We start from the raw sequence: 27,619 nt of genomic DNA, 5'->3' as shown, positions 1-27,619 counted from the left end.
CCGCCTCATCTCTGGCACCTCTGGCTCTCAGTGTCAGCGCCACTCCTCTGGTCTCCGGAAGGGCCCGGTGCCCTCCCTGCCACCCCCCACCCCAGCATGCCTCAGGCCTGCACTGCACTCGGCGGGGAGGGGGGAGGGGGGCTGTCGCGTGTCTGTCTGCCTGAGGGCCTGCAAGCCCCTGGGTGCCGGGAAAGGTGGCTGCACGGAGCTGCCCCGCCTGCGTCGCCCGGCCATTACCTCCTTCTCCAGCACAGAGGTCAGCTCGGGAGTGGACAGTCGGTCGCTTCCATCCTCGGAGGAGGACAAATGCAGGGGGGCGATGGGCACTTGCTTCTCCTCCCGGAGGGGGGTGGTCTCCACCTGATGCCACCGCTGCTCGATCTCCACGTGCACGTTCTGGGTCCTGAGGTCGGCGGTCGCGGGCGGCCCCGGGCCCCGGTCGACCTCCATGCGCAGGGCCGTGTCGTCGATGCTGGGCCCGTCGGCCGCGTCCACCGCCCCAAAGCGCTTGCGCCGTTCCTCCCGCCGCCGCGCACGCTCCCTCTCCAGCTCGCCGGGCTCCGCCTCGGGCCGGGGGGTGGCAGGCCCCGGGGCGCCGGCTCTCTCCTGGGCCAGGGCCTGCTGGATGGGGCGGAACTCGGCCCAGTCGAAGGTCTTGGAGCGGCCCTCCCGCCTGCGCTCACGGGCCCGGCTCCGCTTCTGCTCGGGGTCTGGCTCCCCGGGCTCCCCGTCCTGCTTCTCCCGCAGCCTCGTCTCCGAGGGGGAGCTGCTCCGGTCTTTGCCCTGCGGCAGCGAGCTGGGGCGGGGGAGACAGCTGGTCAGGCGGGGCTCCCGGCGGCAGGGCCCAGCCCCCCGCTGTCACCGCACGCCTTTTTCTACGCGGCTGTGGCTCCCGCAGGGAAGGGGGAGACTCTGCCTTCACCACGGACACGTCTGTGGAGGGGACCCCAAGCGGCACCGAGTGGTGACGGCAGAAGAGGAGCCGCAGACAACGGCCCAGAGGCTTCCCGCAGGATGACAGTGGGGGGCCGAGAGCCCCGTCAGGCTGCGCCGGGCACGGCCACACGCACACGAGGCCACGTGGGAGGTAGACCCCACGGCACCCAGGCACTGGGCCGGCGGTGACGGAACAAGCGAGACCAACAACCGCTTCCCTCGAAAGGCTCATGGGTTTTTAATAAGCAGGTAAGTAACACGGTCAAGTCTGTGTTTTAAAAAACCACTCTGGGTGGCTGGCGTGACAGACGGATCAGAGTGATGGCCCTGGGACCACCTGTGGGCCCGTGAGCTCGATGGCCCAGGTGGCGCCCAGGAGCCGGCACCAGGCAGGGGCTCACTGGACAGGACTTGAGAGGACTTGGCGGCCCCCCCGGGGCGGAGGTGAGCAGGAAGCAGGACACTCGAGGGCACCTCCGCCACCCCGGCAGCCGGATGCGCCTCCCCCCGCCTGCCCCACAGTGGGGGTCCCCGGGCAGGGCGCTGCAGGGCACTGGTCGTGGCTGTCCGAGGCAGAGGTCTCCGGGCTCCAAGGGCAGAGCCTGCGGCCCTGGCCCAAGCCCTCAGCACGGGGTGGGAAGCCCCCCAGCGCGGCGAGGGCTGGGCCCCGGGGGCTCCGGGAGCACCTGGGCTTCAATGGCGGCCGAAGAGAAGGGAGCCTGCAGAAGAGGCCTCCTCCCCGCCCCGGGAGGCGGCCCCGGGAGCGTCCAGGTCAAGACCACACGCTTGCACACAGCTTCTCCAGAACGGACCTTTTCAACAACGCCACTGAACTGAACTGAGAGCTGGCCCAGGCCTCCGACTGCATAAGCCATTAGGATGACATAACAAGCTGGGCCCACCACTATCCCCAGGAGAGGAAGCCCCTGCGACTCCCCACCAGACTTGGGGGGGCCGCGGCGTGCAGCTCGAACCCACACTTCTGACGTCTGTACCTGCTTCCAATAACTTTCCTGGGACGTGGCCTTGTTGCACTAAAAAAATCCATCTTTTCCTCCAAGTATAAAAGCCCACACAGAACAAACTGGGTGAGGCAAGCACCCCGGCTGTGAGGCGGCTGACCCTGGAGTACACTGCTCGTCAGGAGGACGCTGTCCCCGTGGGCTGCGGCCCCAACAAGGAGGGCAGGCGCCTCTCCCAAGCCATGTGTTGCCTGAGCGCGTCCTTCCTGCCCTTTCTGAGGCCAGAGCCACACACCTGCGACACCCCAAGGCTGACGAACCCCAGCCGGGCCCCGACCCACCGCACGCGGCCTCCTCGAAGTGCCCGGAAAGAGCTTTGGTCTCTGCTCCTGGTCGTAGAGACTCAGGAATAACCAAGTATTCTGTTCGTGCAATAAATGAAGGAATGAACAAACAATCGAACAGACAACACAGGACGGAAGGACTAGAGAGAAGAGTCCTCCATTTAGGGTCCCTTCCTGCCTTCTTGTTCAAAGAGGTGCAGGTCACTAGCAAGGAGGCCAGGACTTGACCAAGGTGTGAGGCCGCCCTAGGCCAAGGAGCGCTCCGTGGGCACCAGGGTCGCCCCCTGGGCGCAGCCTCCAACACAAGAGAGTCACTCAAGAAACATTTAAACGACCGGACCGAAAACCCCAAGCAAGAGGCTCTCAGAACCGGCGACGGTGCCGAAGCCGTGAGGGTCAGGGGGGCAGAGTTCTCGACGTCACAGCCCCAGCCACGCACAGGCAGCCTCTGCTTTTTGTAAAATGGAAACTTCGGGTTTCTAACCATCAGGGCAGGAGCAGGAAGGCGTGGGGCGAATCATGAGGTTTATGAAGCATGGATGTTGACACGGGGAACAGTTTCCCAACTTGGCCTCCAGCACCAAGAGTTGCAAAGAGAGCTCTGTCACAGCTGCACAAAAATCCAACAGATTCAGGAGTGAGGAAGAAGGATCAAAAAAAGGAAATGCTAAGGTGGCCTGTGAATGCGGCATCCGGAGCCGCCCTCACCCAGCCGTGGCTCAGTGCCCGGGCCCGGGGGAGCTTCTCCCGCTGGCCAGGCCTGAGGGGGAAGGGTAACCTGAGGCAGAAAACCCAGGAGGCCAAGTGGAGAGTGAGTGGGCAGTGGGCTGAAGGACAGCGGGAAGGCTGTGCTGGGCCCCTCGGGCACCCTACCGGCTCACCTTGTCACGTCTGGGGCAGAGACCGGGTGGACGTGCTTCATGATGGTCTGGATCCAATTCCGCCGGATTCCAGACGTCATAGCGGAGAGGGTGAAGGCGCCCTCCTTTGTCTAAACAGAAGACGAGGAGTTAGCAGTGACCGGCACCTCCCCACCCCTGAAAAAGGCCCCGCAGGGAGGCCGGCGGCCAGGTGGCTGTCCCAGGAGTGTGGTATGTGCCCCATTCAGGATGAACAGAGCTGGAGGGCAAAGGAGAGAGCAAAGTCGCGAACACTGTCATGGCAGTGGCTAACCCGGGCCAGTTTTTCCCCAACTGCAGCTGAGGCGTGCTCCCAACTAATGCCTTCTCTAACATAATGTGGGCACCAGGGTGAGGCCTTCAAGCCAGAAAGAGCTGAGGGAGCAAGAGGGCCAGCCCTAGAGAACATGTACATTATTAAAGGTTTTCAAAGATTGAAAATGTAAAAAAAAAAAAAAAAAAAAAAAAAAAAAAAAAAAAAGGGCACCCAGCAGGCCTTTACTGACACTCCCTGTTCTTTAAGGAGCTCGCAGAGGAAGGAAGAACGTGTGTGCGGGGAGCAGCGGGAAGGGGCCAGGGCATGGGGGCGCTAGGGAGGGTGGGCAGGTGGACGGGGAAGGGGTGCGTGGCCCAGGTGGAGGGAGTGGGCCTGGGGCGTGCAACCACGCACAACAGGCTCACAGGGTGACCGGGGGCAGCAGTGGCAGGCACGAGGCTCAGCAGTGGCTGGGGCCCGATGGGGGCCGTGTCTGTTGGGCTGAGGAGGGGCAGGGAGACCTGCTGGGTGGCCAGGCTGGTCGTTCAGGTGATGAGAGGGGTCTTCGGAGAGGAGGAGGAGGTGGCGTGCACAGTGCAGCACGGACAGGCTTGCGGGGGGCACCTCAAGGACAATCCCTGGACCACCCCCCCAACTTGGGTGCGTTGGTGGGATGCCAGTCAAGACGAAGGACATCACAGGAGGGGGCGGCACGGGCAGCGGGTAACGAGCGGCCCTGAGCAGCCCACCGGCTCCAGCAGAGCTGAGGAGGGGTGGGGATGCGGGCGGTGGCTGCACAGAGTCCTCTCCCCTGCCTCTGGGCCCAGGGGCTCCTGCCTTACAGAAGTGAGGGGGTCAGAACTCCTCAAACCGCTCAGGCTACTCACAGACGGACCCGCGAGACGTCAGCAAAACAGCTGATGGGAAGACACCATTAGCAAGACGAGTTTGGGACGGGAGCTGGCACGGCCAGGGGCCAAAACCAAGAGGGCATCAGGGCGCTGCAAAGCACAGCACAGCCCGGGGTGACCTCGGCCCACCCCAGACCCCGCCTGACGCCCCATCTAGACGACAGCCCACCACCCACGACTCTACTCCTCTCCCCCTCCGGTTCCCCCCAGCGCAGGCCGATGGTGGGGGCGTGGCCTCCGGGCTCCCTGAGGTGCTGGCCCCGCGGCTGCCTCCTGCTCCCGGTGTGCCGTTTATGGAGTGTGACCTCGGCCACCTTCTCCCACAACCTCAGCTCTCACCTGCCACGAGCTCTCTCCCGGCCCCAGGCCCACACGCTGGCTGCTGGTCTACCGGTCTCAGAGGGCCCATCTCGGCCTCAAATGCACCGCGGGCCAGGACCCTGCAGGCTCCACCAACTCCCGCACACGGCTCGCCGCGCTCTGCGTCTCCAGCCCTCGACCCTGCCCCTCCCTCTCCCGGGCGCCCCGCACTTGCCAGACATCTGGCCTCCTGCCCCTGCTGCCCCACCAAATGCGTCTCACAGACGCTCAGCTGCTTCCACGTTCCGGCGCTTTCCACAACTCAGGGCAAGGCTGACTCTCAACTCAGCACTCAGGGCTCCCCCATACCACCCCACCGGCTTCTACACTCAGCCCCCTGGTAGGTGCCACCAGGTCTGGTGGCCAGGCCAGTGACAGCTTTGTCCCTCGAGATCCTAAAGCTCCCTAGTGACCCAGGCCGAGTCCCTCCAGGAAGCCGGCCTCCCGTGCTGGGCTCCATCTCTCCCAGCTTAGAACTCCCAGTCCACGGGGCTCATGAGAAAGCCCCAGAACTCATAAGCTCACTGCCCCCCACCCAGGGTAAAGTGACGAGGGGTCAGGCTGGTGGACGACATCAGCCAGGGAGCACAGGTGACTCAGAAACGCCCCATCTGTGACCAGGAGAGTCCCAGGTCACGGCCTCACTGCACAGAAAGTGACCCTAGAACATGATGATGTAACCTGCTCAGTGATGGGAGTGGACTCATGCCCCCAGGATGCCCTGCACAGAGAGGCCTGCCCTTCAAGATGGGGAGGTGAGGGGCTTCCCTGGTGGCACAGTGGTTAGAAACCCGCCTGCCAAATGCAGGGAACACGGGTTCAAGCCCTGGTCCGGCAAGATCCCACATGCCGCGGAGCAACTAAGCCCGTGCGCCACAACTACTGAGCCTGCGCTCTAGAGCCCGCGAGCCACAACTACTGAAGCCCGCGCGCCTAGAGCCCGTGCTCCGCAACAAGAGAAGCCACTGCCATGAGAAGCCCGCTTACCGCAACTAGAGAAAGTCCACGCACAGCAACGCAACCAAAAATAAATTAAAAAAAAAAAAAAAAGATGGGGAGGTGGGGGGGGGAGATCAGCGCGCGGCCCACAATGCCAGAACTTGGCACCATCCCCAAATCTGTCCGCAGAGAGGAGGCTAGAGGTCTAGCTCACTGAGCATGTCTTTTCCTCCTAAAGGGACGAGGGGCAGAAGGGCATCACAGTGGGGCAGCACGGGCCATCAGATCGGCGCCACCTTCAGCTATGACTTGGTGCCCCCACAGATGCCCTGCAGCCTGGTGGACTGGGGGCTGGAGTTTTCCTTTTAATCAATTCATTGGCCTTCAGATCTGAACTCACGCCTCTGAGTTTGGTTAATGTTAGTCATTGCCACATGCTGCACCTAGGCTGAATCCAGAGATACAGCTGAGTCTCTGGGCCCAAACGCCCGAAGGCGACACTGCAGGAGTCCCAGCCGGGGAGCCCCAGTGTGACAGCTATCAGGCCACTTGGTTCCTACCGCACGCCTAAGGCTCTCATGGGGGAAGAATTAGCTTTCCCCAAAGAGAGGTCTGGCCTTTGCCCTGTGCCCTTGTGATGCACAGTGGCCAGACCAGAAAGACCAGTGAAGGGCTGGGGCTCTGGCCATGTGACATCAGCCAGGCTCTGGGGGAGAGGGGGCTGGCACTTGCATTTGACCATGTGGACAACAGTTCAGTTGATCAGTTATGAAGCCTCTGTAAAAACTCTGGACACAGAGGCTTGGGCCTGGCACCAGGCCTGAAGCTTGGGCGAGCTTCCCATGTTGGAAGCTCTGTGTGTCATCACACGTCAGCGCCAAGAGGGAAACACGTCCCCAAGGACACGAGAGCTTCATTTAGGGCCCTCCTGTTCAGTCCAATTCGCCACACGTTGCTTCCTTGGGCTGGTACCAATCTGTATCCCTCTGCTAAAATAAATCTACAATCCTAAGTACGGTGTTTTCCTGTGTTCTGTGAGTCCTTCTGGCAAATTATCAAATGTGAGGGTGGTCTGGGGCACCTTACAGGTGGCATCAGAGTGAGGGCAGACACGGTAGCCAGGGGCCGGTGCCCTCACCACGAGCCCGGCTACCTCTGAGCAGCCCTTGAACCCCGAGCTTTGATGAAATGGCCAGTGAGGACTGTTTCATCTGTCCAATCAGATTATTTTTTTGAGGACGGGGAATGCCTTGCTCGTTGGAGTCCTTCACAAGATTGTGGGGAGAAAGGAGTCCAGTGAGTGGGTAAGTGGATGAATGAAGGACAGAGCAAGTGCATAAAAACCCAGCACCCTGAGAGTTAAGAACTGAACACTTTCACTCTAACTTCCCACATCCCACATCCTTCCAACTGGCCTGAACTCCAGCGTTTAAAAAATGGGAGAAAAAGAAAGAATCTTCGGTAAAGAAAGGCTTTTTAGGCAGCCTTGAGAGAAAGATGCTAATGTCTTCATTTTTGCTGAGACCACAGATTGGGGGTGGGGTGAGGAGCTCCAGGACAGAGGAAGGGACAGGATGAGGCGCCAGCCGGTCAGGCCCACGGCCCCACCCTCGCACTCAGCCTGCCTGCAAACCCCACCCGGCTCACATGGATCTGGAAGCCATAGTTTCTCTGCACTGGGTACTCTGTGACATCGTAACATGTAGACAACTCGATCTCCCCATCCAAGTCGGCCGCCTGTGGAGAAAATGAGAGATTTAGAAAGTAAAGGCCAGTGCCCCGTGAGCTGTACATACGCTCACAGGCAGGGCGCTGCCTACCCCACACCACCTAGAAGCACCCACACCACCATTTTCCACACATCCTGCCAAAGACATCCCATGCCCGTGGTTCTCAAACCTCCTTTACACTCTTAAAAATCGAGGGTGCCAAAGAGCTTTTGTTTATGTGGGTTGTATCTACTGATGATATTTGCCATATTAGAAATTAGAAAAAAAATTGAAAAAAAAATTTATGCATTGAAGTACACAAACCCATTTCATTTTTTAATAAAAAGTATCATTTTAAAAAAACAGCAAGAGGTTTTTGCAACTCTCTTTAATGCTTAACTTCCGAGGACAGCTGGGTTCTCACACCCGTCTCTGCACTCAAGTCTGTTTGTTGACATGTCTTTGGTTGAAGCATATGAAGACGGTCTGGCCTCACACAGATACGGGGTTGGAAAAGGGAAGTGAATTGTAACAGTCTTTTCAAATAGACAGTTGTGGCTGTTCTCCTTTGACAAGTGGTAGTTTCTTGAAGGTGAACTGCAAAGGGGATGCTTTCTGTCCTCTGCTGCATTAGAACCCATGGTTCTACACCCTGCTCCTTGAGGGGGTCTTTCACCCACACATGATCTGGTGACACTGTCTCGTCCTCGGGAAGAGCCCCCAGATACTGAGTTTCCTTGTACAGGAGCAAACACTGCATTGGTTATTAGCACCACCTGTTCAGTCAGGAGAGTCTGTAAGCTTGGGGGAGACTGTCAAGTTAGTGATGGTGAACGCAAGTTTTCCAAAGTTCCAGTTTTGCTTGGAAGCTCAAACTGAATCACTGGTAACAATTCTGTCAGTCGTTTTCCTTGAAGGAAGAGGCTCACTTGGTTCATTTTTAAGAAAACGTCTGCCGAACACCCAAACCGAGTGAGCATTTGTGCGTCGTACATTCACGCAGAGACGGTGGGCCACGAGGAGAGGCGGCCGGCGGGGCAGGCAGTGCAGACAGCAGGCGAGGGCTCCCCACGGGACGGCCGTCACACCTGGGCAAGCAGCAGAAGCAACCTCTGCCAACCTCCCGTTTCACGTCACAGAACACCACCGAAGTGGGTACTCAAGGTTTGGGACTTGATAAAATCAGTACCTTTCCCGTTCTGTTAAGGCCCTTTCTGCAACGTCGCAGCGTGTGGCAGTGAAGGATGCATGGTGGCCAGCCACCTGCGCCTGCAGCCTGAGCAGGCTGAGGCACCCGTCAGCGCAAAGGCCAACACAACGGAAAAAGTAAATGGCATCATAGTTTTATGACACTATTTTTGTTATAGAAGAATCCCTGAATGGGTCTCCAGGGGTCCACACACCACACTCTGAGAACAGCCAAACACCCATGCTCCTGTGGTCCCTGACTCCAGGCTCCCCCAGAGACCCACCACCCACACTGCTCTGCATCAGCCCTTGTGTCACTAACGTCTTTCCACTGCAGTCCAGACAGAACTTAGTGTCAGGGTATATAACCAGCCCCTAGTGTTAGACATTTAGGTTCTTTCAGATCTCCTGCTGTTATAGAAGTGCAGGAACCACTAACACGGAACACATCTCTTTCTTCACATGTGGGAGTACATCTGAAGGATTTCTGGAGTGGAATGCAAGGGAAAAGGTGCAGAAACAGACTGCCAAATTGCTCAAAATAGATGATTTTTTTGTAGGTGAAGAAAAACAGAGCCCCTTCTGTTTGGTGTTCGACCGTGGAATCAGGACTCTCAACCAGGCTGGCCAAGTTCACCTGCCACATCCCATCCTTGTCCAGAAAACAAGGGACAAGATTTAGTTCAGTTCTTTAAAGACTCAATTCACCACAAAATCTCCATCTAGAAAGCACAAAACTGCTCATCCTGAGTTTTCAAACAAGACGTCTTTCAGTGTTCTTCAAAGAACAGAGACAAGAGAAGCCACTGAAACCCCCGTACCCGGGTGCCGAAAGCAGGGCCTGGAGAGCCCACTCTCCAGCAGGAACCAGCCCCGGGAACGTCAGACTCCTCTGCAGATCTGGACTGGGCCACCCGTCCACCCGAAGGGGACTTGGGCCCAGGAACAGCAGTGCCACCTGGACCTCCCCTGTCCCTACAGAGGAACGGAGCTGAGACACTCACCTCCTCAGCCACCGAGTCCCTGTAGAACCTCAGGCTTTGATCAGCAAGGACAAACCAGTGTTTCTTCCACTGAAAGAGAAGGGAAAACCAAGACTCAACTTGCACACTTCCCGCTCTGAGGCACTCCACAGCCAGGGTCCTGGGGCACCTCAATGGGCACAGGTAACGCAGAGGGCAGGCGGCCCCTCCCGCTGGGGGCAGACGCACACAGGACTCCGCTCGGGCCATGGGCAGCCACGTGCGCACAACCTCTCCCCGGCGACAAGGCGGTGCGGACAGCTGCCGTGGGCCCCGGGCTGCCTGTGCTCCACCCGCAGAGGCGTGGCTGCTGAGCGGGGCTGCAGCTCCAGAGGCTGCAGATGGCGGCTGGGCCCCCAGAGCCAAAAGGAGGCCACCTGCAAGCCACGGCCACCCCCTGGCTAACCAGAGGGGCGCCCACCTGCCGCCGGCAGGAGCAACCCAACCGGCCGGACTCCCAAATCTTCACCGTGAGGAGCAAGGAGGGGCTCGAGTCTCCAGGCAGGGCCGAGGGGATTGATGTGGAAGAGAGAGAAGAAGAGGGCGTTCGGGCACGGTCGCTCAGGAAGCAGGGAGGGGAATCTACGGGCCTCTCGGTGGGACCCGCAGGCTCCTCCTCCTGCCTCCTGGGAGGCCTGGCCTCCACCCCAGCAGCCACGAATGGCTCGATCTTCCTGCTCAAGTCCACTGCTCCCCGCAGGGCTGCGGCTGCACCCTGGCCACTGGCTGCCACCCCACAACCGGAAGGCCCTTCTGTCCTGGGGAAGCCTGGGCTCTCAGGAAACTGCTGGGAAAGGTCACCAGGTGGGGAGCCAGTGCTGTAGCATGTCCCCAGGCCTGATGCTGAGACCCCGTCGGGAGCAGGAGAACAGTCCCTGCGCTGGCAGCGGGCAGGCCGGCGGCCTCCGCACCCCACTGCACCCCCAGTTCTGAGGAGACGGGGTCTCGGCCACGACCCTGGTCCCCAAGACGAGGGGGTGTGCTGGAGGCGGGGGACAGGGCTGGCGCTCACACACCCGCAGGGACAAGGCCAGCTGAACCTCACGCCTGCTCCCCGGCGCCTCAGGGACCACAGCAGCTCTGGCCACTCACCTGGCCATCCTCATACTGCCTGGTCAGCCAGCCTTTCTTGAAGTTCAGCAGGTCGGGCTAAGGAAGGAAGAAAAAAGAACAGCTGAGAGGAAAGCAGCAGTGTCCCGGTTCTGGGTAAAGGGTGACCGAGAAGGCAGGTGTCTCTTCCCCAGATGAGGGGGCCCCGGAAAGGGGCTTATCCACCTGCCAGAGGAGCCCCTGTGGCCCCTCGCCCTGGCAGGGGCTGCCAGAGCTGCTCCCCGGACGTGCGTCTTCGAGGAGAGCGAGGCCGGGCACGGGGAGCAGGCGTGGCCCCCTCACCCCGTGAGCAGCACAGTGGGGCCGCCCGGAAGGCAGAGAAGAACGGCCCAGACAGAGGCACCCGGCATTTCGCGTGGAGGGAAGATGTGCAGCGACGGCTGAAAGGAGAGCGGAGAAGTTCTCGCAGAGGCCACAGAAAGACTGAGCGCAGAGGCCACGCCCGGTGTGAAGCAAGACGCAGCAGCAAGCCTGCCAAGACCCTCAGGCCACTGACCTGCCAAGATGAGTCTGAGTCTCCGTTTCCCTACACGCAGCAGAACCAGGACCGCAGGCACTGAACAGGGCGCTGTCCCTGCGGTTCCCTCTGGCCCCTGTACGCCAGAGCCTGAGGAGCAGCCTGAGGGCACCTTGAGGGCCGCAGGCAGGCAGCCCCCTGGGCCTGGCTTGTGTCACACATCGGGGCGCAGGCAGGCCAGTGTGAAAAGAGACGTGGCCCACTGCTCCCCTCAGCCCATGTGCTCTTCTACAGCCATCACGACCAGAACGGGGCTGTGACGTCTTGTTATATTCCAAGGACCCGAGAAGGGTTCAAGAGAACACATGCCACGGAGCGGGACACCCATGAGCCACACGTGTCCTGGAGCCTCTGCTCCAAACCAGCAAGCAAAACCCAGACTCCAGGCAAGAAAGCCTCCGCCCTGGCCCCACGGCTCCAAGTCAGGTTGCCGCTGGAGGCCCCAGGCCTGGGAGGGGCGGCATTAGCCCCAGGCTCCTCGGAAGGCTGAGGACAAAGCAGAGAAGGGGCCCACACGAGCAGCTGTCCTCACTCCTGGGACGCTGGCTTGCCACTCGGGGCTCTCCGAGGGAGCGATGGTCCCGCTCGACCCGCCTGACCACTCCCTACCTGCACCCGATGGCCACGGCTCCCATGCCCTGGAGCAAAGGCTGGGCTCCCTCCGTGGTGACCCCACGAACAAGACAAGTGCCCAGCAAGGGGGGGGGGGGTTCCGACTCCAAAATGTCACAGAAACAAACACCCAAAACAAGAAGAACGGAGGTTCGTCCTGTGGCCCTGATTCCCCGGAGCCAGAATTCCACTGCTCCGGCCGGATGGCCTCCTCCGCTGGGGACCTCAGAGCTCAGTATGCCCACGCAGGCCAGAGAAGGGGCAGAAACACGGCACCTGCTTCCCACGCACAGCCGTGAGGGCCCGTGCACAGAAGGGACGCCAGCGCGGAGGCACAGGCAGCAGCAGCGAAGAGCCCAGGGGGCAGAAGCAGCAGGAAGGGCATCCGCAGGCCTCGGAGCGCGGGCGCCCGGGCTCACCGTCAGGGAGGGCTCCGTGGACCTCCTGTCCAGTGACTTGGCTCTTCGCTGTGGAGACAGGGGGGAGGCCGAGGCGTCCGGGAGAGGAGCTTCGCTGGGGAGGTCCTGTGGCAGAGAGCAGCCCCGTCAGCAGCAGCCAGCCCCTGGGCAGCCGGAGCCGCGGGAGGGCCGGGCTGCGGGGCCACGTTCCGGACGAGGAGCGGGCGCTCTGCCGTCTGGGCCCCCTCAGCACCTCTGCCCGTGCGGACAGGACCTGCGCCCAGACTCCTAGTCCCACGCCTCCAGCTGCCCGCGGCTGGGGCCGAGCCGCCCTGGTGGGAGAGCAGCCTTTTCTTTCAGACGCACCAGCCACCTGGCTCTCCTGGCCCCCGTCCTCCCCCGGCCTCGTGGGGTCACAGAGGGAAGACGCTGGGCTCCGCACAGTGAGCACTAGGGCCCCTCTGAGCCCAGAGAGAACAGGAGGAAGACAGAGGACAGACTCAGGGGGGCCACGAGAGGCGGGTGGCCCGGGAGAGGTGGGTTTCAGAAGCGGAATCCACCTTGGGGACTGAGCAGAGAGAAACTGGGGCTGTGGCCACCGCCCGAAAGAGAGAGGAAGGAAAGTATTCAGCCTCGCGGCCCGACTGCCTCAGAGAGGAAGAGACTGGCTCTGGTTACGACCTGGGACCAAAAAAAAGCTCACGAGAGCAGCTTTCAGCAGAGACGGACGGAGCTCCGAGAGGAAGACGCAGAAGACAGGCCTCACCCTCAAGACGTCCACTCAGTGGGGAAGGAGATGAGAGACCCGAGAGACAACCAGGAGATGCGAGCGGGAGGCCGGGCAGAAGAGCGTCCAGGTGTGAGTGGGGCCTCGGGGGGTGTGGGGGCCGTGTGCTGACCTTGCCCCCGCCGCCCCGCTCGGCCTCGCTGCCGCCCCGGAGCCCGAACGCTCACCCGCTTCCGGGGGAAGGCCCTCTTCTCGCTCCGGCCCTGGCGAGTGTCGCTTGACAGCGAGGGCCCGGCTGATGCGTTGGTCTCCATGTGCTCTGCCTTCTCAATGTCCAAGGCCTCAAATTTCTCTATTACCTGGGACCTCCTGCAAGAGAGAGCATGAGGCGGCTGAGTGGGAGACAGGGTCCCCCAGAGCCCGAGGGGATGTGGTCCGGAGTCTCAGAGGAGCTCCCGCAGCCAACACCCCACGCCTGGCTCACCCCAGCTTCCGGGCTGCCCTCGCGCAGGGCCCCGGCAGTGCACACCGCTCGCTCAGCCAGCTCGCCTCGGACACCCCTGCTCCCTCTCCCACCTCCGCTGAGGGGGGCTGTGCGGGGGCTGGCAGCAGCTCACGGGCAAGGCCCTTCCCTTCGGCCAGACGCTTCCTTGCCCTCTGCCTCCCAGCCCCCACACTGGAGTCCCCGCACGCTCTGTCGTGCTAACAAACTCGGCAGGCACACGCTCAGCGCTCGGCACCCCCTCCGGAGCCAGGCGGACCAGCAGGCGGCCAGCACCTCGGAGGGCACGCCCGTCCTCATCACACTCCTCAGCAGATCTGATGCACCCCCACCCCAGGGCATCCAAAATTTAGCAAGAAAAAGACCCACGAATTAACATTGTTTCCGCCAACAGTAAAAAGAATCAAAACCCAAATTAAAAACAAAGCAAGTTGATTTCGTGTGAAAGGGTGGGCGGCATCGTCAGGCCATCTACGGCTGGAGACGGAGCTGAGATGGGAGCGAAGCAGGCGGAGGAGGGGCGAGTAACGTCACACAGCGACACAGCAGGAGGAGGTGGAGAGGGGCAAGACCTGAAAGAAAATAAGGCTGGAGAATGAATAAACAGAAAAGGACTGCTTGTAAAAATCAAATCATGGTAAATCAAAATTATCCAAAGAATTAAAGAAGCAAAAACCCGAGGTGATCGCTGAGGAGCGCGACCAGTGAGGAGTCACGAGCGGCTGCGTGGGGGACACGCCCTCGGGGGCTGCCCGCGTGTCTCCGGCCAGAGGCCTGTCCTCCCAGAGATGCCCAGGCAGGCGCCCCGAGATCGCCTCACACGGAGGGCTGTCCTTGCATCGGGACGAGCAGCAGAGTCGAGGGCAGCTAGTGAAGGGCCGCTGGGCCCAGAAGCCTAAAGTCTAACTCCATGAAGAAGAGGGGGAACCGGCCCCCATCCTGAGGCCCCGGAGGCCAGCTTGCCCTCGGGAGGCGCACAGTACAGGTGGCTCTCAGGGCCTCTTCCTCAGGAGGGCAGAACTCCCGGGGACCCAGCTCCCTGTGAAGCCAGGGCCTGCGGCGCTCTCAGCTCCCGCGAAGTCTCCTCCAGGGACAGAGCTGTCCCCAGGCAGCCTGCGGGGCCAGCAGCGGTGCGGCCGAGGGGGCAGCAAGGGAGCGAGCGAGCGCGGGAAGCCGGGGCGGCGGGAGGGCCTGGGAACCACGGGGAGCTCTCGCGGGTGCTCGGGCTGGCCGGGCGGCTGAGGTGGCCTGTCCCCAACCGACCTGCTGGGTTTAGAGGACACTCCAGGCCCGCTCACAGGCCTCGGTGCCGCCACATGCAGAACGAGAGCTCTTCCAACTGACCCCGGGACCAGAAAGCCCCAGGAAGGCCTTGAGGAGCAGCGCCCGGCGAGTCACAGGCGAATCGCATGCTGCGAGCCGGCCATGGCTGCGAGGGGGTCAGAGGAGCGGAGAGGGCGGCGGCACCTGCCAGGGAGTCAGCCATGGTTGGCTCTACCAAGTGGGGCCTTTGAAACTTGGGTCCACTGAAGCCCTGCAGGTGTGACAGCAAAGGCCTCCCAGGTGGGCCGTTGACGGGACAGAACCTGACCTCTCCAGGCTCCCAGCCAAGGCGCAGGCAGGACCGCGGGCAGCTGGTTCTGGGGTCAGTCACCAGCAGTTCAACCAGGACCATGGCCCCCCACGCTCAGTCGGCAGCAGCTCGCCATCCGAGAAGGATTACTTCCGGGCCAGGGCTTGTCAGGAAACCCACCCCTGAGGTCCCCCAGTCGGGCTCCCGGGCAGCTGCCACTCTGGGTAGCTGTGGCCGGCGTCCTGCCAACATGGGGCTCTGTTCTACACCACCAGAGACAGGAATCCAATCCAGCACTGGGAGGGGCGGCTACTCAGGACCAGAGAGCAGGCCTCGGAGAGTGACAGCAGCCAGTCAGATGTCATGAGGGTCAGTAAGAAAGTGACGTGACAGTGTTAGGATGCAGTGCAGAGGGGCCCCAGGGCAGCCTGCACCAGGTGAAAGCACATCCTCCACGGTAGCAAAGAGCAGGCGGAAGCAAAGCCCCAGAGATGCCGTGTAGCCTGGGCCGCCAGCTGAGAGGGAACTCCAAGCCAAGCAGGTGCGCTGAATGTTAATTCTTTGGTCCCCGCCAAACCAGGGTGTGGCTGCCCGCTCAGGGGCCTCCAGGATGCAGCAAGAAGCCCCCCCCCTGCCCGGCCCACTGGCCGCCTACATCTGGCAAGTCCGTTCGCTTATACTTCTGGCAAGTCCATTCACTTATACTTAAGAGCGCTAAGGACAGCCTCGGCCCTGTCCCGGGTCCACCCTGGGAGCAGGGCCCTCCCGTTCCCAGGTCCGGCCTGGGGTTTCTGTCGCGGCTCTGCTGTCCCAGGCAGTTCCCGTGAGGAGTCGCCCTGCTTCTGCGCCCCCGTCTCTGCCCCTGCATACCAGGGTGGTCACACACCTCTCCAGGGTACTAATGAACCAGGCGGACAGACACTGGAGGGCGCCCCCCAGGACAGGTCAGCTTCCCCCTCCCCAGCGCGGAGGCACTTCCTGTTTCCTTCACTCTCTTCCTAGTGCTGGAGGGGACATTTGGGAGAGCAGGTGGGTGGTAAGAAGCAAGGGAGCAGGAGAGCAAAGCAACCGGCTCCCAGCCAACCCCTCGAGGGGGAGCCCAGGGCCACCTTGTCTGTCCACATAGCTCGCCCCAACTCTGAGCTGGGCTTGGACAGGGGGAGGGCGGCAGCAGGACACTCCACAGACACTTGTGGAACTTGGGTCTGAACCTCTTTCTTAGAAAGCAACTTCTTTGGAAACGTAATGAAAACTATGGATTTTCTTTTCCCAGAACGTGAATCGTTTCGGGAGGTTCACATCCCGCCAGCAGCCCACGCAGCTGGGTGAGAGCCCTATGGCTGGGCAGACGCTCCATTTACAGACTCAGGGGTGGAAGCTCCTACCGGAAGGGGCAATGGGGCGCTCTGGTCCGGGCCTGGGCCTGGAGGCCTCCGAGACGGAACCATGCAAGATCTTGCCCCCCCCTCTCCGGGGGAACGAGGGAAGGGCCCTCTTACCCTCAGACCACAGTCAAGTCCCACACCTCCTTCAGCCCTGGCCCAGGCTCATCTGCAAACCCTGTCTCTCCCCAGGCACACGTGTGTGTGTGTGTGTGTGTGTGTCCGGAGAGGAAACGTGTAACAAAGTGTGCGAGAGGGTGTGAGAGAATGTGACAGAATGCACGAGTACGTGAGGGTGCACAGGTGGGTGTGTGTCTAAGACAATGTGAGTGTGCACGGCAGGGGCTGCAAGGGTGGGAGAGTGTGTGCACCCACGTTTGCGAGCACACGGCCCTCCAGTCGCCCCCCCAACCGCCCTTACCTCCGCTCGTTGCCAAACAGACGGGCCACCTCTTCCCTCCCAGGGCTTCGGGCCCGGGTCCTACGCTCCAGCCGCCTTCTCTCCACCTGGAAAGCTTCTCGGTGGCTGATCCTGATGGCCTTAGGGACGTCGGCCAGGGTGGCATACTGCCTGCTGGCTTTAAAGGCAGAGGCGCGCCCCGGTCTCTCTGCACCCCGCCCCCCAGCGCTGCCGGAGTCCACGTGGGCAGGGGGCCGGCGGGCTGTGTCCAGGGAGCTGAAGGAGCCACTGCAGACGGTTCGGCCAGAGGGCTGAGGACCTGGGGGAGGAAGGGGGCGGCCAAGCTCCCGGGAGGGCGGGCCGGAGCCACTGTACCTGTTAGGGGGAGTGCCGGGGCTGGGTGGGGAGAGCGGCGGCGGCAGCTGCTCCTCGGCCTTCACGTCCTGCTTGGTCTTCTCCAGCGAGAAGTAGCCGCTCTCCACCCGGACTTTGCGGCCACAGTCCGCACGCTCGCTGCCTGTGGTGCCCTCCTCTGCAAGAGGGGACAGGAGACACGCTGGGCCGGCTACCCCCTCTGGTCGGGGACTTTTCAAGAAGGCACGCGGATCCCAACAGGCCACCTCTCTACCTCCCACCTCCAGAGGCTGGCGTGGCCACCCCAGGGCAGAGCCCCAGGAGGGGAACTTACCCTTATCTGCCTCTCCCTACCGGGCTGCCCCGACAGACTGTCAGCGGGTCCCTGAGCTTCTAGTCTGGGGGCTCCGCTGGGGGAGCACGGTTCTCCCAGGAGAGACGTCCCACCAACAACTACTCCCTACCGAACGTCAAGGAGGAATCCAAGGGCCAACTAGCCATGTAACCTTTTAGTACATTTTTGGAGGGACGGGCAGAGAAGCACCTTGGTAGGAGTGAGAGGAGTGAACGGTTCTGGATGTGGATGGGTGTGTGTTGCCTGCGGAGGACTGAGGGACCTTCTGCCCAGAGCCTGTACAAGATGCATTTCACCTGAACGAGCTGGGTCCCAACTGTCCATGCGCCTCTAGTGGCCTGGACAGGTGTAAAGGGCAAAGCCAGCCTGTCTCGCGCAGAGCCCTCTCGGGCCTGGACAAGCGAGGCTGAGGCTGCCGCCCCGCTTCTGCTCAGGCAACTCCAAGTGCTAGGTGGAGAAGGGCAGTCATGCCAACCATTTCCTCCCCGGCATCCTCTTCCCCTGCTTCACCCAGGCGCCCAGGCAGGACGAGACAGCCCTCACTGCTGCTGCTCTCAGGACACAGTGGGCTTCCAGAGACGAAGCAGCCACAAGACACAGGAACCAGAGGCCCCCTTGTACACAGACCTCGTTACAGAGCATCCTGATTCTCACGACACCTGCCTAGGGCTCACAGGTAGGACTAAAAGAGCTACAGGGGAGGGGCAGGGCAATGGCCGGAGGCCAGCGACCCGGGTCCCACACCAGGCCCGGCCCGGCCCGGGGCTGACGGACACAAGGTGAGGGAGCCTGAGGCCCGGGGCTCACGATCGGCTCAGAGGCCCCGAGTCCCAGAACCAGCTCTGTCGGGAGGCCCGTTCTAGTGCTTCAAGCTGGGGCACCAGGACAGGTGGGCACGAGGGCCGGCCCGGCCACCACTTACCATCTCTGCTCTCCAGCCCTGGCTCCCTCAGGGTGCCGGCCACAGGAGGCTGGCTCTGGCTGGGACTCTGAGCCGGACTCAGGCTGCTCCCGTCGGGCTGGTCCTTGGCCCTCATTTCTTCCTGCCAGAGGGTGGACTTGGTGGTGGGCACCTTCTCGGCACTGGGGATGCTGCTGCTGCTGCTGGTGACAGCCACCTTGGCCGGCCCTGGCTCCTGCAGGGGAGAGCGGTGTCCGTGCGGGCCTGGGAGCACACGGTCTGAGCTGCCCGGGTGCCTGGCTACCAAGGTCAACTACACCGTGTCAGAGGCCCAGAATGCCAAAACGGAAGGCTCAGAACACATGTCCTGGTTGGGCTGGAAGCTTTTTCTCTTCTGCAGCCCCAGCCAGCACCCCAGGTGGGAACCCAGGCCAGAGCTGGTGCTGCCCCGAGGGAGAAGTATTTGTGCGAGAGGTACTTAGCCAGACACAGAATCCAAGGCCAGAGCACACAAAGGACCGTAACTCCACACTGCAAGCCTAGAGCCCAGACAGGGCAGGGCTGGGACCCCCGCCACCCTGCGGCACCTGCTCAGGCCCTGGGCCCAAGTCCCTGCCCACCCAGGGCACTGGGGTGCCTGCTGCTGAGGGGCTGCCAGCAGGATGGCTCTGGGCGCCCCCAGAAATGAGGCACATCTCAGCTGTCTTTCCCCAAAACACAGAGACCGCCTGCTGGGCTCTCGGGGCGCCGCACCCTCCAGCCCTCACCAACCACCCCGCAGGGGAGGCTGCCTGGGCTGAGAGGAGGCGACAGCCCACGCTCGCCCGGCCAGTAAGAGGCGGAGTGGGGCTGTGAGCACTTTCCACCACCAGGCACCCCAGGAGCAGGAGAAAGGCCCAAGAGGGGGCTTCACGTTGGACGGGCACCCCTGAGGAGCCACCAAGGAGCCCAGGCACCCTGTGTCCCAAAGTGAGAGACAGGCATTTCACCAGGTCCGAAGTTTCCTTAGCTCTGCAAGGATCTCAGGCCTCCTGGGATGGGATAAAGCCAGGATGACTCTTCCCGCAGACCCAGGACACACCTGACCACCCCTTCAGGCAGACCTGACTCCCCAGCTGGAGACTCCCGAGAGCTCTGACCCACCACGGAAGAAGTGGACTTCCTGGAAGAACATGGCGTGGTTTCTGACAGTTTCCTGAGACTAAAACAGAACCAGTTCCAATGACCCAAGGAAGCCTGGCCCTGGGGCCCCTGCTCCACACCCCAGCAGCCACGCTTTCCTAAGCAGAAGCCCCTCTGGGTGCCGCTGCCCTGACCCCTCCCAACAACCTGAGGCCTGTGCTCAGAGGCCGGGCGTGGCTCTGCCGAGATTCCTCCTGCAGAGCTGGGCGGGGGTGACCTGAAGACCTTGCTTGGTGAATCTGTCCCCTCTGTGGAGGGGAGGCTGGACCAAGGGAGACAGGCCGCCAAAAAGGGTCCAGGGGGAGGGGCGGCGCTGTGCCCATGATGAAAGGGCCTTCCTGCCGGTGCTCTCAGCCCCACGCCATGAGTGTAGCACCCTGGCACATGCATACCCCTCTCTGATGCCCGGGGTGAGCCCAGCACTGGGTAGGAGGTGGGCTTGCAAGGATCCCCAAGGGGCAGAGGAAATTCCAGGCCTGACACGCAAGGGGCAGTGACTGGGAGCTTAGGGAACACGTTTCCCAGCACCAAGCGCTCCCAGACCTGCCTCCTGGGCCTGGGCCCCCAACCTGCGCAGGGCTGGTTGCACCCACAGATCCCTCCCAGGCTCCCACTTCTGGGGACTCATCCCAGAGAACAAGGGCCCTGGGGTTCTCTGGACGGCGGCCAAGGTCCACAGGGAGCTCTTTTTCTCCTTTTGGTAGCCCTGCTTTCTCCTGCCTCTATGCCAAGCCTCACCGAGTCAGCAGGGACAGGAGGGCAGTCTGGCAGCAGGAACAAAGCCACCGTGGCTTGCAGGAGAGGGGCTGGTTTCTAAGTGAAGTCGCTTCTCTCCAGAGCAGCTGGGTGGACAGCACGCGTCGCAGGGGCCGGGCCAGGGCCACACGGCGCCAGCCCCACTCCCTCTGCTGTCACCATCGTGGGAGGGAGGGTGCCGGGGCGCACGCCAACTCAGACCCCTGGTGCCTGTGCGAGGGGAAGGAGGGGAAGCCCAGGCTCCCAGGTAGTGTCTCTGTGTGGCCGGGACAGCTGCACGCCCAGGGCTGTCAGTGCCATAATAAAGTCTGTGCTGTTTGGCTGCTCAGAAAGGGTTTTCAAAGCAGAGACGAAAGAGGAAGCAGGGCAGGAAGGCAGGCCCCAGTCAAGAGGCCTCTGAAGCCTCCACATGCTAAGCAGGCCCCTCTGGAGGGGGTTTCACAGAAAGCCTTGCTTGCTACCTCCGGGGCTTGGAAACTGAGCACGGATCCAGTGAGAAGGAGGGTCCTGACCCGGAGTGGGTACGGCAGCAAGCACCCAAGTGGGAAATAAGATACCTGAGAAGAGGTGGCAGCTGACAACACACGTGTGGGCCTGAGGTGGGCCGGGCCCTGGACCTGATGTGGGGCCTCACTCACGGAGAAAGGTCTGCTGTTTTATGGGTCTTTGAAGAAAGGCCAAGAAGCAAGGGCCAAGAGCCTGAGCAGGTAGGGAGACAGAGGATCCAGCCTCCCACGGCTCTGCCCAACGATCCGAGCCCCTGGCCTGCACACGGGGCTGGGAGACACATGGCCCCTGGCCTCACCCAAGTCCCAGCTCTGGGCTTTGGGGAGAGGGAGGTAAGGGCCACTGGTCACACCCTGAGTGGATGATCACTCCTCCTCTCTAGGCACCTCGTTACCAGGAAGTCTTCCCTCAAACAGGCTGAGCAAGCAGCAGCTCCTGGGAGCCTGTGCCTCTCAGGCTCCAGCTTCGGAGACTCTGGTCAGGGCCAGCCTGTCTCCCCCGCCGCCCTGGGCTCTGCTGGGCCCCCACCCCCGGCAGAGAGGATGTCTGCTCTCCCCCACAGCCCAGTCCTCACCCCCCCTCACGTCTGAGGGGTGCCTGTGCGCTCCAAGGCCCCAACTCCCAAATGCCTGAACGCCCTCCCCGAAACAGCACGCTGGGCTCCCCTGCCCGCCTGAGTTCCTAGAGCGTGGGGTGGAGCAAAGGGACACCTCCAGCCCCCAGCTGGTTTGATCCCAAACTCCGGGGCCATGAGAAAAAGGCTGGGTATGGGGTCTTGGGTTCTTGTCTCTACGGGGGCCCCTAAGGCATTAGGCTTTCCCCACAGCTCCATCTTGAGCTGCCGAGGGGAGGCCTGCTCAGAGACCCTCCCCCGCCCCCCGGACCCAAGTCTCCTCTGGACAGGCCCCACAGCCCTCCACGAGACTGACTGACAGGGGACTGTCCCTGATGAAGGCTCACAGCTTCCAGAAATCAGCAGCCTTGAACGGGATGCTCAGGGGAGCCAGGGCAGAAGGAAGAGAGACCCTGCCAAAGGCCGAGCAGAGGAGGCTGGGACCTCAGTACCCTGGGCTCTAAGAGACCCTCGGGGAAGTGGGTGATCTCCCCACCCTGCAATCACATGGCTCCTACTACCAACCCAAAATGTGAAGCAGCATTTGGGGGGAGAAGATGTCACAGGGGAAGGGAAAACTGGGAAGCAGGGACACAACCAAATTCCCCGGCCTGGTTGAAAGGGCCTTCTGTATGTGTATTTGCCTTATTTGGAGGCAGGAGCTCTGCTCCAACACTGTTTCCAAGGCATCGCTATGGAAACGCAATGGAACTCTAAACACCCTTATTCCGCCTGGGGTTTTCTCTCAAATCAGGAAGCTTTGGGGGATTTGCCTGTGTGTCTGCTGTTCCCCAGCAGGAAGCTCCACTTTCCGTCTCTAGGAACAAGTGCAATTCCATTTTGCCGACTTCCTGCCAGGGACACTACCTTCCAAGGGGATGCTGGCCTGGGAGCCTTCGGGGAGGGTGGGCAGAGGGCAGACAAGGACCGTCGGTTGAGCAGGCCGGGGCCACACTCCATCAGCAGGAGGGCCTGTGCAGCAGCCCAGGGCAGGCGTAGCCAGGGCAGTCTGAGGCGGCGTGCAGGAGAAAGGGGACCCGGGCCAGTACACACCTCCCTCTCCTGCCCAGACCTCTGTCACTCAGGGAAGCCCAGAGGAGCCAGCAGGGACTGATGAGCCCCAGAGGGTAGCAATGGTCTCCACGGGAGGGCTGTCAGGCTCTGGGGCTTGCGAGATGCCCACGGGACCCCCGATCACCATCCTGTTCACTCTCAGGGGTGCTGTGAGGCTCAATCAGGCAAGGCAAGAGCACTGAGAAACAGGAAAGTTTGGGGCAGAGAGGAAAGGAATCACATGTACAGTTGGCCCTTTGAACAAGCAGGGGTTGGAGCGCTGACCCTCTGAGCGGTCAAATATCCAGCGCGACTTACAGTCGGCTCTCCGTAGCCGCGGCTCCACGTCCACGGCTTCAACCAACCATGGACCGTGTAGTCCTGCAGGATCTACTATTGAAAACCACCCATATAAAGTGGGCCCACAGAGCTCAAACCCGTGTTGTTCCAGGGTCAACTGCACTGAGCACCCAGGATGGGCCCAGTACTTCCTTCCACGCACACGGGAAGCCGAGAACTAGACTTCAACAGGCCCATTTTGCAAATCACCTCACTGAGTCCCTGAATCCCTTCCAGTGCCCTGAGCCCCTACAGACCAGCCAGGGGAGGGAAGGGCTGGACCTGGTGGGACCACCCCAGCCACCTCCCACTCTGGTCTCACAGGATCTGAGGCAGAGGCACAAAATCAAGGCCAGTGCCAGTGTTTTCCATTTATGGTCAGCCCAGAGCAGAAGCGGGGTCCCCCAAGAGCCCCTCACTTGGCCGGGACACTCTAGGACCCCCCTGCCCAGCCCCCCTGTTCAGCCTGCTGTCTGCAGAATCACCTCTGTGTGGGAAGTGGAGCTGAGCTGAAACCCTTCCTCCCGGCATGCTCCTGGCTCCCCAGCAGCGGGCAGGACGGTCAGGGGGAGGGACACGCACTGCGCTACTGCTGCGAACCCCCTGCCTGCGGGGCGGATGCCTCTGGGGCCAGCTCCACAGCAGGCCATCCCCTCCCAGTAGGGGTCCTGCCCTGTGGCTCGGAGAGGAGTGTGCAGCTCACAGACCAACAGAAGGAAGGAAAGGACCCCAGGGCTGATGGCCACCTCACCCCTGACGTGACCCCTTTCCCTTGAGCCCTATTCTAGGCTGGGTCCTGAAGCCCCCCCAACCTCCTAGGGCGCACTCTCTTTGCCCCAGCTCCGCCAAAGGGACGCCAGCTGGCAGCCCCGCCCTCACCTGTGGTGTGGGGGGCTCCACCTTCCGCTTCTTCTTCTGGTTCTGCTTGTTGGTCCTGGGATAGACCGTGAGCATCTCTAGCCACCTGGAGAAAGAGGAGGGGAGAGCGCCAGTCAGATCCTGCTCTCAGGGACCAGGACTCCGCCGGTGCCCACCCAGCTTCCAGGCACCAGAGCAAGGCAGAGCACCACTCAGATCAGAAGCTGTCACTGCCGGGGCAGGAAGCCCAGCAACGCAGCCAGGACGAGCACAGACTGAGCCGAGGCCACACCCAGGTGCTGACCCCACGATGACCACAGCGCAGGCGGGGAGCGCCCTGCTGGCCTGGAGATGGGGCGGGCTCCACCCTGGTGCAGCGGGAGGCCTGACCGCAGACCCCCGGCAAGGACTCGGCACAGTTTCTATTACTGACCTTTCTCTGGGGCCTGGACCCCACTCGAGGAAGGAACCCAGGAGTCTGCTACTGAACTTCCCCACAGCGGGTCACTTCAGGGGGCTGCGCAGCTGACCTCCCAGACTCATTCACTCACCTCTGGGCCCGACTTGCACAGTGAGGGCGCTGGCACCTCGGTTTTGGGGAAGGCCCAGCAGAGCTGCCCAGGGACCCTGTCCAGGGACCCATACCAGGGCCCACATGCTGGAAGGTCCGCTCTGGACCAGCAGCAGGGAAGGCCACGGGGGAGCGTGGGAAGCACAGGGACTGAGGCAGGAGGCTTGGATTCAGATCTGGCTCTGCTACCCTCAAACCATGACCCCAGGTGGCTCCCAGGCCTCTGGGCTTCGGTCTCCTGGTCTCTGACGCCAGGGGCTGGATTAGGCCATGACATGACCACTGCTTGCCTCACCGGAGCTTCATAATTGCTGGGAAGGTTGGAGGAAGGGGAAAGAAGGAGGTGTGGTGGCGAAGGGCAGCCCCAGTGCTTTCTCCACAGGGGAAGGTACTGCAGGAGTCGCTGGGCCACTTCTTCCCAGAACCCCAGGATCCGTGTTGGGCCTGCTGCCAGCCTAGGCCGACGAGCTGGTGGCGCTGGCTGAGCTGCTGTACAAGGCAGGGTCTGCACGGTCAGGGCCCTGGCTGCAACGATGACCAGCACCCCAAGCCTGGGGCAGGGAGAAGGGCTCTGGTCTCTAGTTCTCAGAGGGGCTTCTTTAATTCGCGGGGGAGGGGGGGCGGGGTGGGGGCTGGTCACAGACGCCTTCTGGGATAGCCTCGGGGGCTGTGCAGCTGGCAGCTGGGCGAGCAGGACGGGGTGTGGAGCATCCCAGCGTCCGAGGTGAGGCCTAGCCCAGCGAGAGCAGGGGATTCTCAGTTTGCTGAGAGAATGAACAATCCCTGCACTGTGCAGACCTGAGGCACAGGTCCTGCGCCTGGGGTCCTCAAAGCAAGAAAGGAGGCCACGAATGAAATCTGCACAGCAGCAGACGAGCAGACTCTCCAAGGCCCTCCTTCAGGTAACCTAAGGAGTTCGCGTGCTTGTGGGGTTAAGAGACCTGCTTTCTAGCCTGCCATGGGGGCTGAATTTCCTTTGGGAAGTTCACACCAAGGAACCACGCCTGCAGAGGGCCCCTCTTCAAGCTTCACCGGGGAGGGGAGGGGAGGAGAGACTGCTCGGCAAAGTCACCTCATCCCGCAGGGCCCCAGCAGCGGGGGGCCGTGGCAGGGAGGGGCAGAGCCTTCGGGGTGCCCGGAGCCCCTGCATGCTGGCCCAGTCGCTCTTGAATGGCAACACTGACGAGCTGGGCAGACCTGTGCACCTCGCAGGACAGGGCCTCATGGGAAAGGAGAGAAGATCTGCACCGCAGCTACGCTGCTGACTGAGTGGAGCTCCCGGAGACGCAGGGATGGAACATCGGGCGAGGGTGGGCCCGGCCTGCCCCACCCAGCGGTGCCGTGGCCAGAGGCTGGGGGACGCCCAGTCCAGGCACAGATAATGGGCCGTGTCCCCCGTACTAGGGTTCCTCACAGCAGCCCAGCAGGATGTGTCTGATGTTACCCAGATGGGCTACAGACGTTAAAATACACCCAGCAAAGAGATGAGTGCGGGGAACGAAGACACGCGGCTGGTGGTGAATGTGGGCGCCAGGGACACGGTGGAGGGCCTCCTCAACTCTGAGGGCAGAGCTCAAAGGCAGCGGTATGGAGAAGAGGGGCAGCTGGGACCCAGCCCCGCCAGAGGCACTGAAGAGCCCCCTTGCCAACTCCTGCCAAATCCCACCTCCTCTGAAGAGCCAGGTGGAGCAGCACCTCCTGCTGTGAGGGGACAGGGAAAGAGACTCTCGCCGTCAGCTCTGGGACAGATGCGGCTGCCTCCAGCCGTTCGGGGGTCTCCATTCAGAGAAGACCCCGGAAAGAAGGCTGAAGGGACCGTTCTCTACTCCTCTCCCTTGAAGTCAGCACCACTTTAGGGACCCATGTGGGGGCCCCAGAGCCCACAGATGAGGTTACCCAGCAAGGAGCCTTGCCAGGCACTCAGACCACCCCCCCCAGGAGCCCAAGGGCAGGACAGAGGAGGGACAGAGGATGCAGACACAGTCTGTCCCCAGGGCACGCTGCCCCAGGCGACTCCCTGAGGAGGCCACGTCCCAGCAGATGGGGAAGATGAGGAAGCTGCTGCCCAGGGCTGAAGGAGCCCTCGTGCTGGGCAGGAAGCAGCGAGGCCCAGCCCAGGATGAGGGGAGAGGAAGAGTGCCAGGTAACTGGCTCCGGCTCTGGGTTCGCCACCAAGCCACGACACCAGGCTCCAGCCTCAGGACCCCCAGGGCACACACCTGGTATCTCGCCTGCTAACGACCTTGTCTACCCACGCTGCACAGGAATGGCAGGCCCTGTACATGCATACAGAAGTGACCGAGGGAAAGCGGCTCAGGGACTGAGCCGAGGACCCTGCCAAGTGCCTGACGGAGGTCCCATCAGAGAGGCCCGAGACCACATGGCATGCCACTACATCACTGACCTGGGCCCCAGCTCACATGCTCCCTGTTGTCCTGGGGACCTCAGACACCCCTTTCCCATCCAACGTCACCCAGACCCCTCCCTAGGACGCAGCTCCCGAGTGGCGGGGAAGAGATCTCCTCAAGGAATCCAGATGGGCAATGGAACCTCGGCCAGGCGTGCCTGCCAGACAAGGCCATGGCAGCAAGTGTGAACCAGGACGTGCAAATGGCTCCGCGCTGTCACTCACGCCTGGAGTGATTAGGCTCCCTGCATTTCCGAGGCCTCAGTCTCCCAACCGCAGAACGAGGGCTTGTAAAAGCCTTTACACTCTTAATCCACAAGGTTCTAAGATGAGGATTAAGGAGAAGCAGTGAAAGTGGTCCTTCTGTTAGGCCCTGGAGTCAGAAACACAAACCTGCCTCTGCCCAGGGGAAGAGGACTTGGGGTGAGCTGGCACCCACGAGGGGGCCTCTGAGCCCCTTGGCAGCACGAGTCTGGCCTCTGCTCCACGCCCACCTCAGCAAAAACAGGGTCTCCCGGCCACACTCTCACTTTCTCACTCAGCAGCCTTGGGCAGGCTGCAGCTGCGGCCCTGAACCCCAGGTCAGGGCTCTCAGCAGCCTTCCGTCTGTTGAAAGCAAAGTGTCTGACATTCTAATTCCCTGTCTTCTGTGCTGTAATAATCAGCCCAGTCCCCCAACCCCTCTGGGTTCGCTTTTTCCTTCTCACCTTAAAGGACGACGAGATTCTGCATGACCCAGCACCCAAGCTCCCAGCGGGGCCGGGGCACCTGCTCCCTGCCATGCACCGTGTCACGTACCGTGTCATGAACCGTGTCACGTACCGTGTGTGGCTGGGCGCACAGGACTGGTGGCAGGTGCCCCAGGAGCAGGGCTCCCAGAAGGCAGATGTGGCAGGGGTTCAGAGCATGGAGCTCAGCCCGCTGGCCTATTGGCTGCCTGAAAATCTGGGTCCCTCTACTTCCTAGGGCTTCCCCA

At 61.9% G+C, this 27,619-nt stretch overlaps 1 protein-coding gene across 10 annotated transcripts in view; it reads right to left on the bottom strand.

Moving 5' to 3' along the window:
* Positions 1-27,619, bottom strand: part of MPRIP (myosin phosphatase Rho interacting protein) — a 127,950-nt gene that overhangs the window by 20,377 nt on the left and 79,954 nt on the right. For 8 of the 10 annotated variants that reach the window (XM_057535301.1, XM_057535302.1, XM_057535299.1 and 5 more), the window contains 10 exons: positions 23,687-23,771; positions 18,379-18,592; positions 17,123-17,279; positions 13,118-13,259; positions 12,185-12,289; positions 10,619-10,675; positions 9,509-9,577; positions 7,255-7,344; positions 3,124-3,233; positions 238-796 (listed from right to left, as the gene is read on the bottom strand). In XM_057535301.1, coding sequence (XP_057391284.1) covers positions 238-796; positions 3,124-3,233; positions 7,255-7,344; positions 9,509-9,577; positions 10,619-10,675; positions 12,185-12,289; positions 13,118-13,259; positions 17,123-17,279; positions 18,379-18,592; positions 23,687-23,771 — 1,588 coding nt within the window. Of the gene's footprint in view, positions 1-237; positions 797-3,123; positions 3,234-7,254; positions 7,345-9,508; positions 9,578-10,618; positions 10,676-12,184; positions 12,290-13,117; positions 13,260-16,768; positions 17,280-18,378; positions 18,593-23,686; positions 23,772-27,619 lie in introns of all 10 variants that reach the window. The other 2 variants (XM_057535296.1, XM_057535300.1) reach the window with 2 other exon arrangements.

The sequence above is a fragment of the Balaenoptera acutorostrata genome, chromosome 20, assembly GCF_949987535.1.
Source record: "Balaenoptera acutorostrata chromosome 20, mBalAcu1.1, whole genome shotgun sequence".
Classification (NCBI taxonomy): Eukaryota; Metazoa; Chordata; class Mammalia; order Artiodactyla; family Balaenopteridae; genus Balaenoptera; species Balaenoptera acutorostrata.
This window is presented reverse-complemented; position numbering and strand designations above follow the sequence as displayed.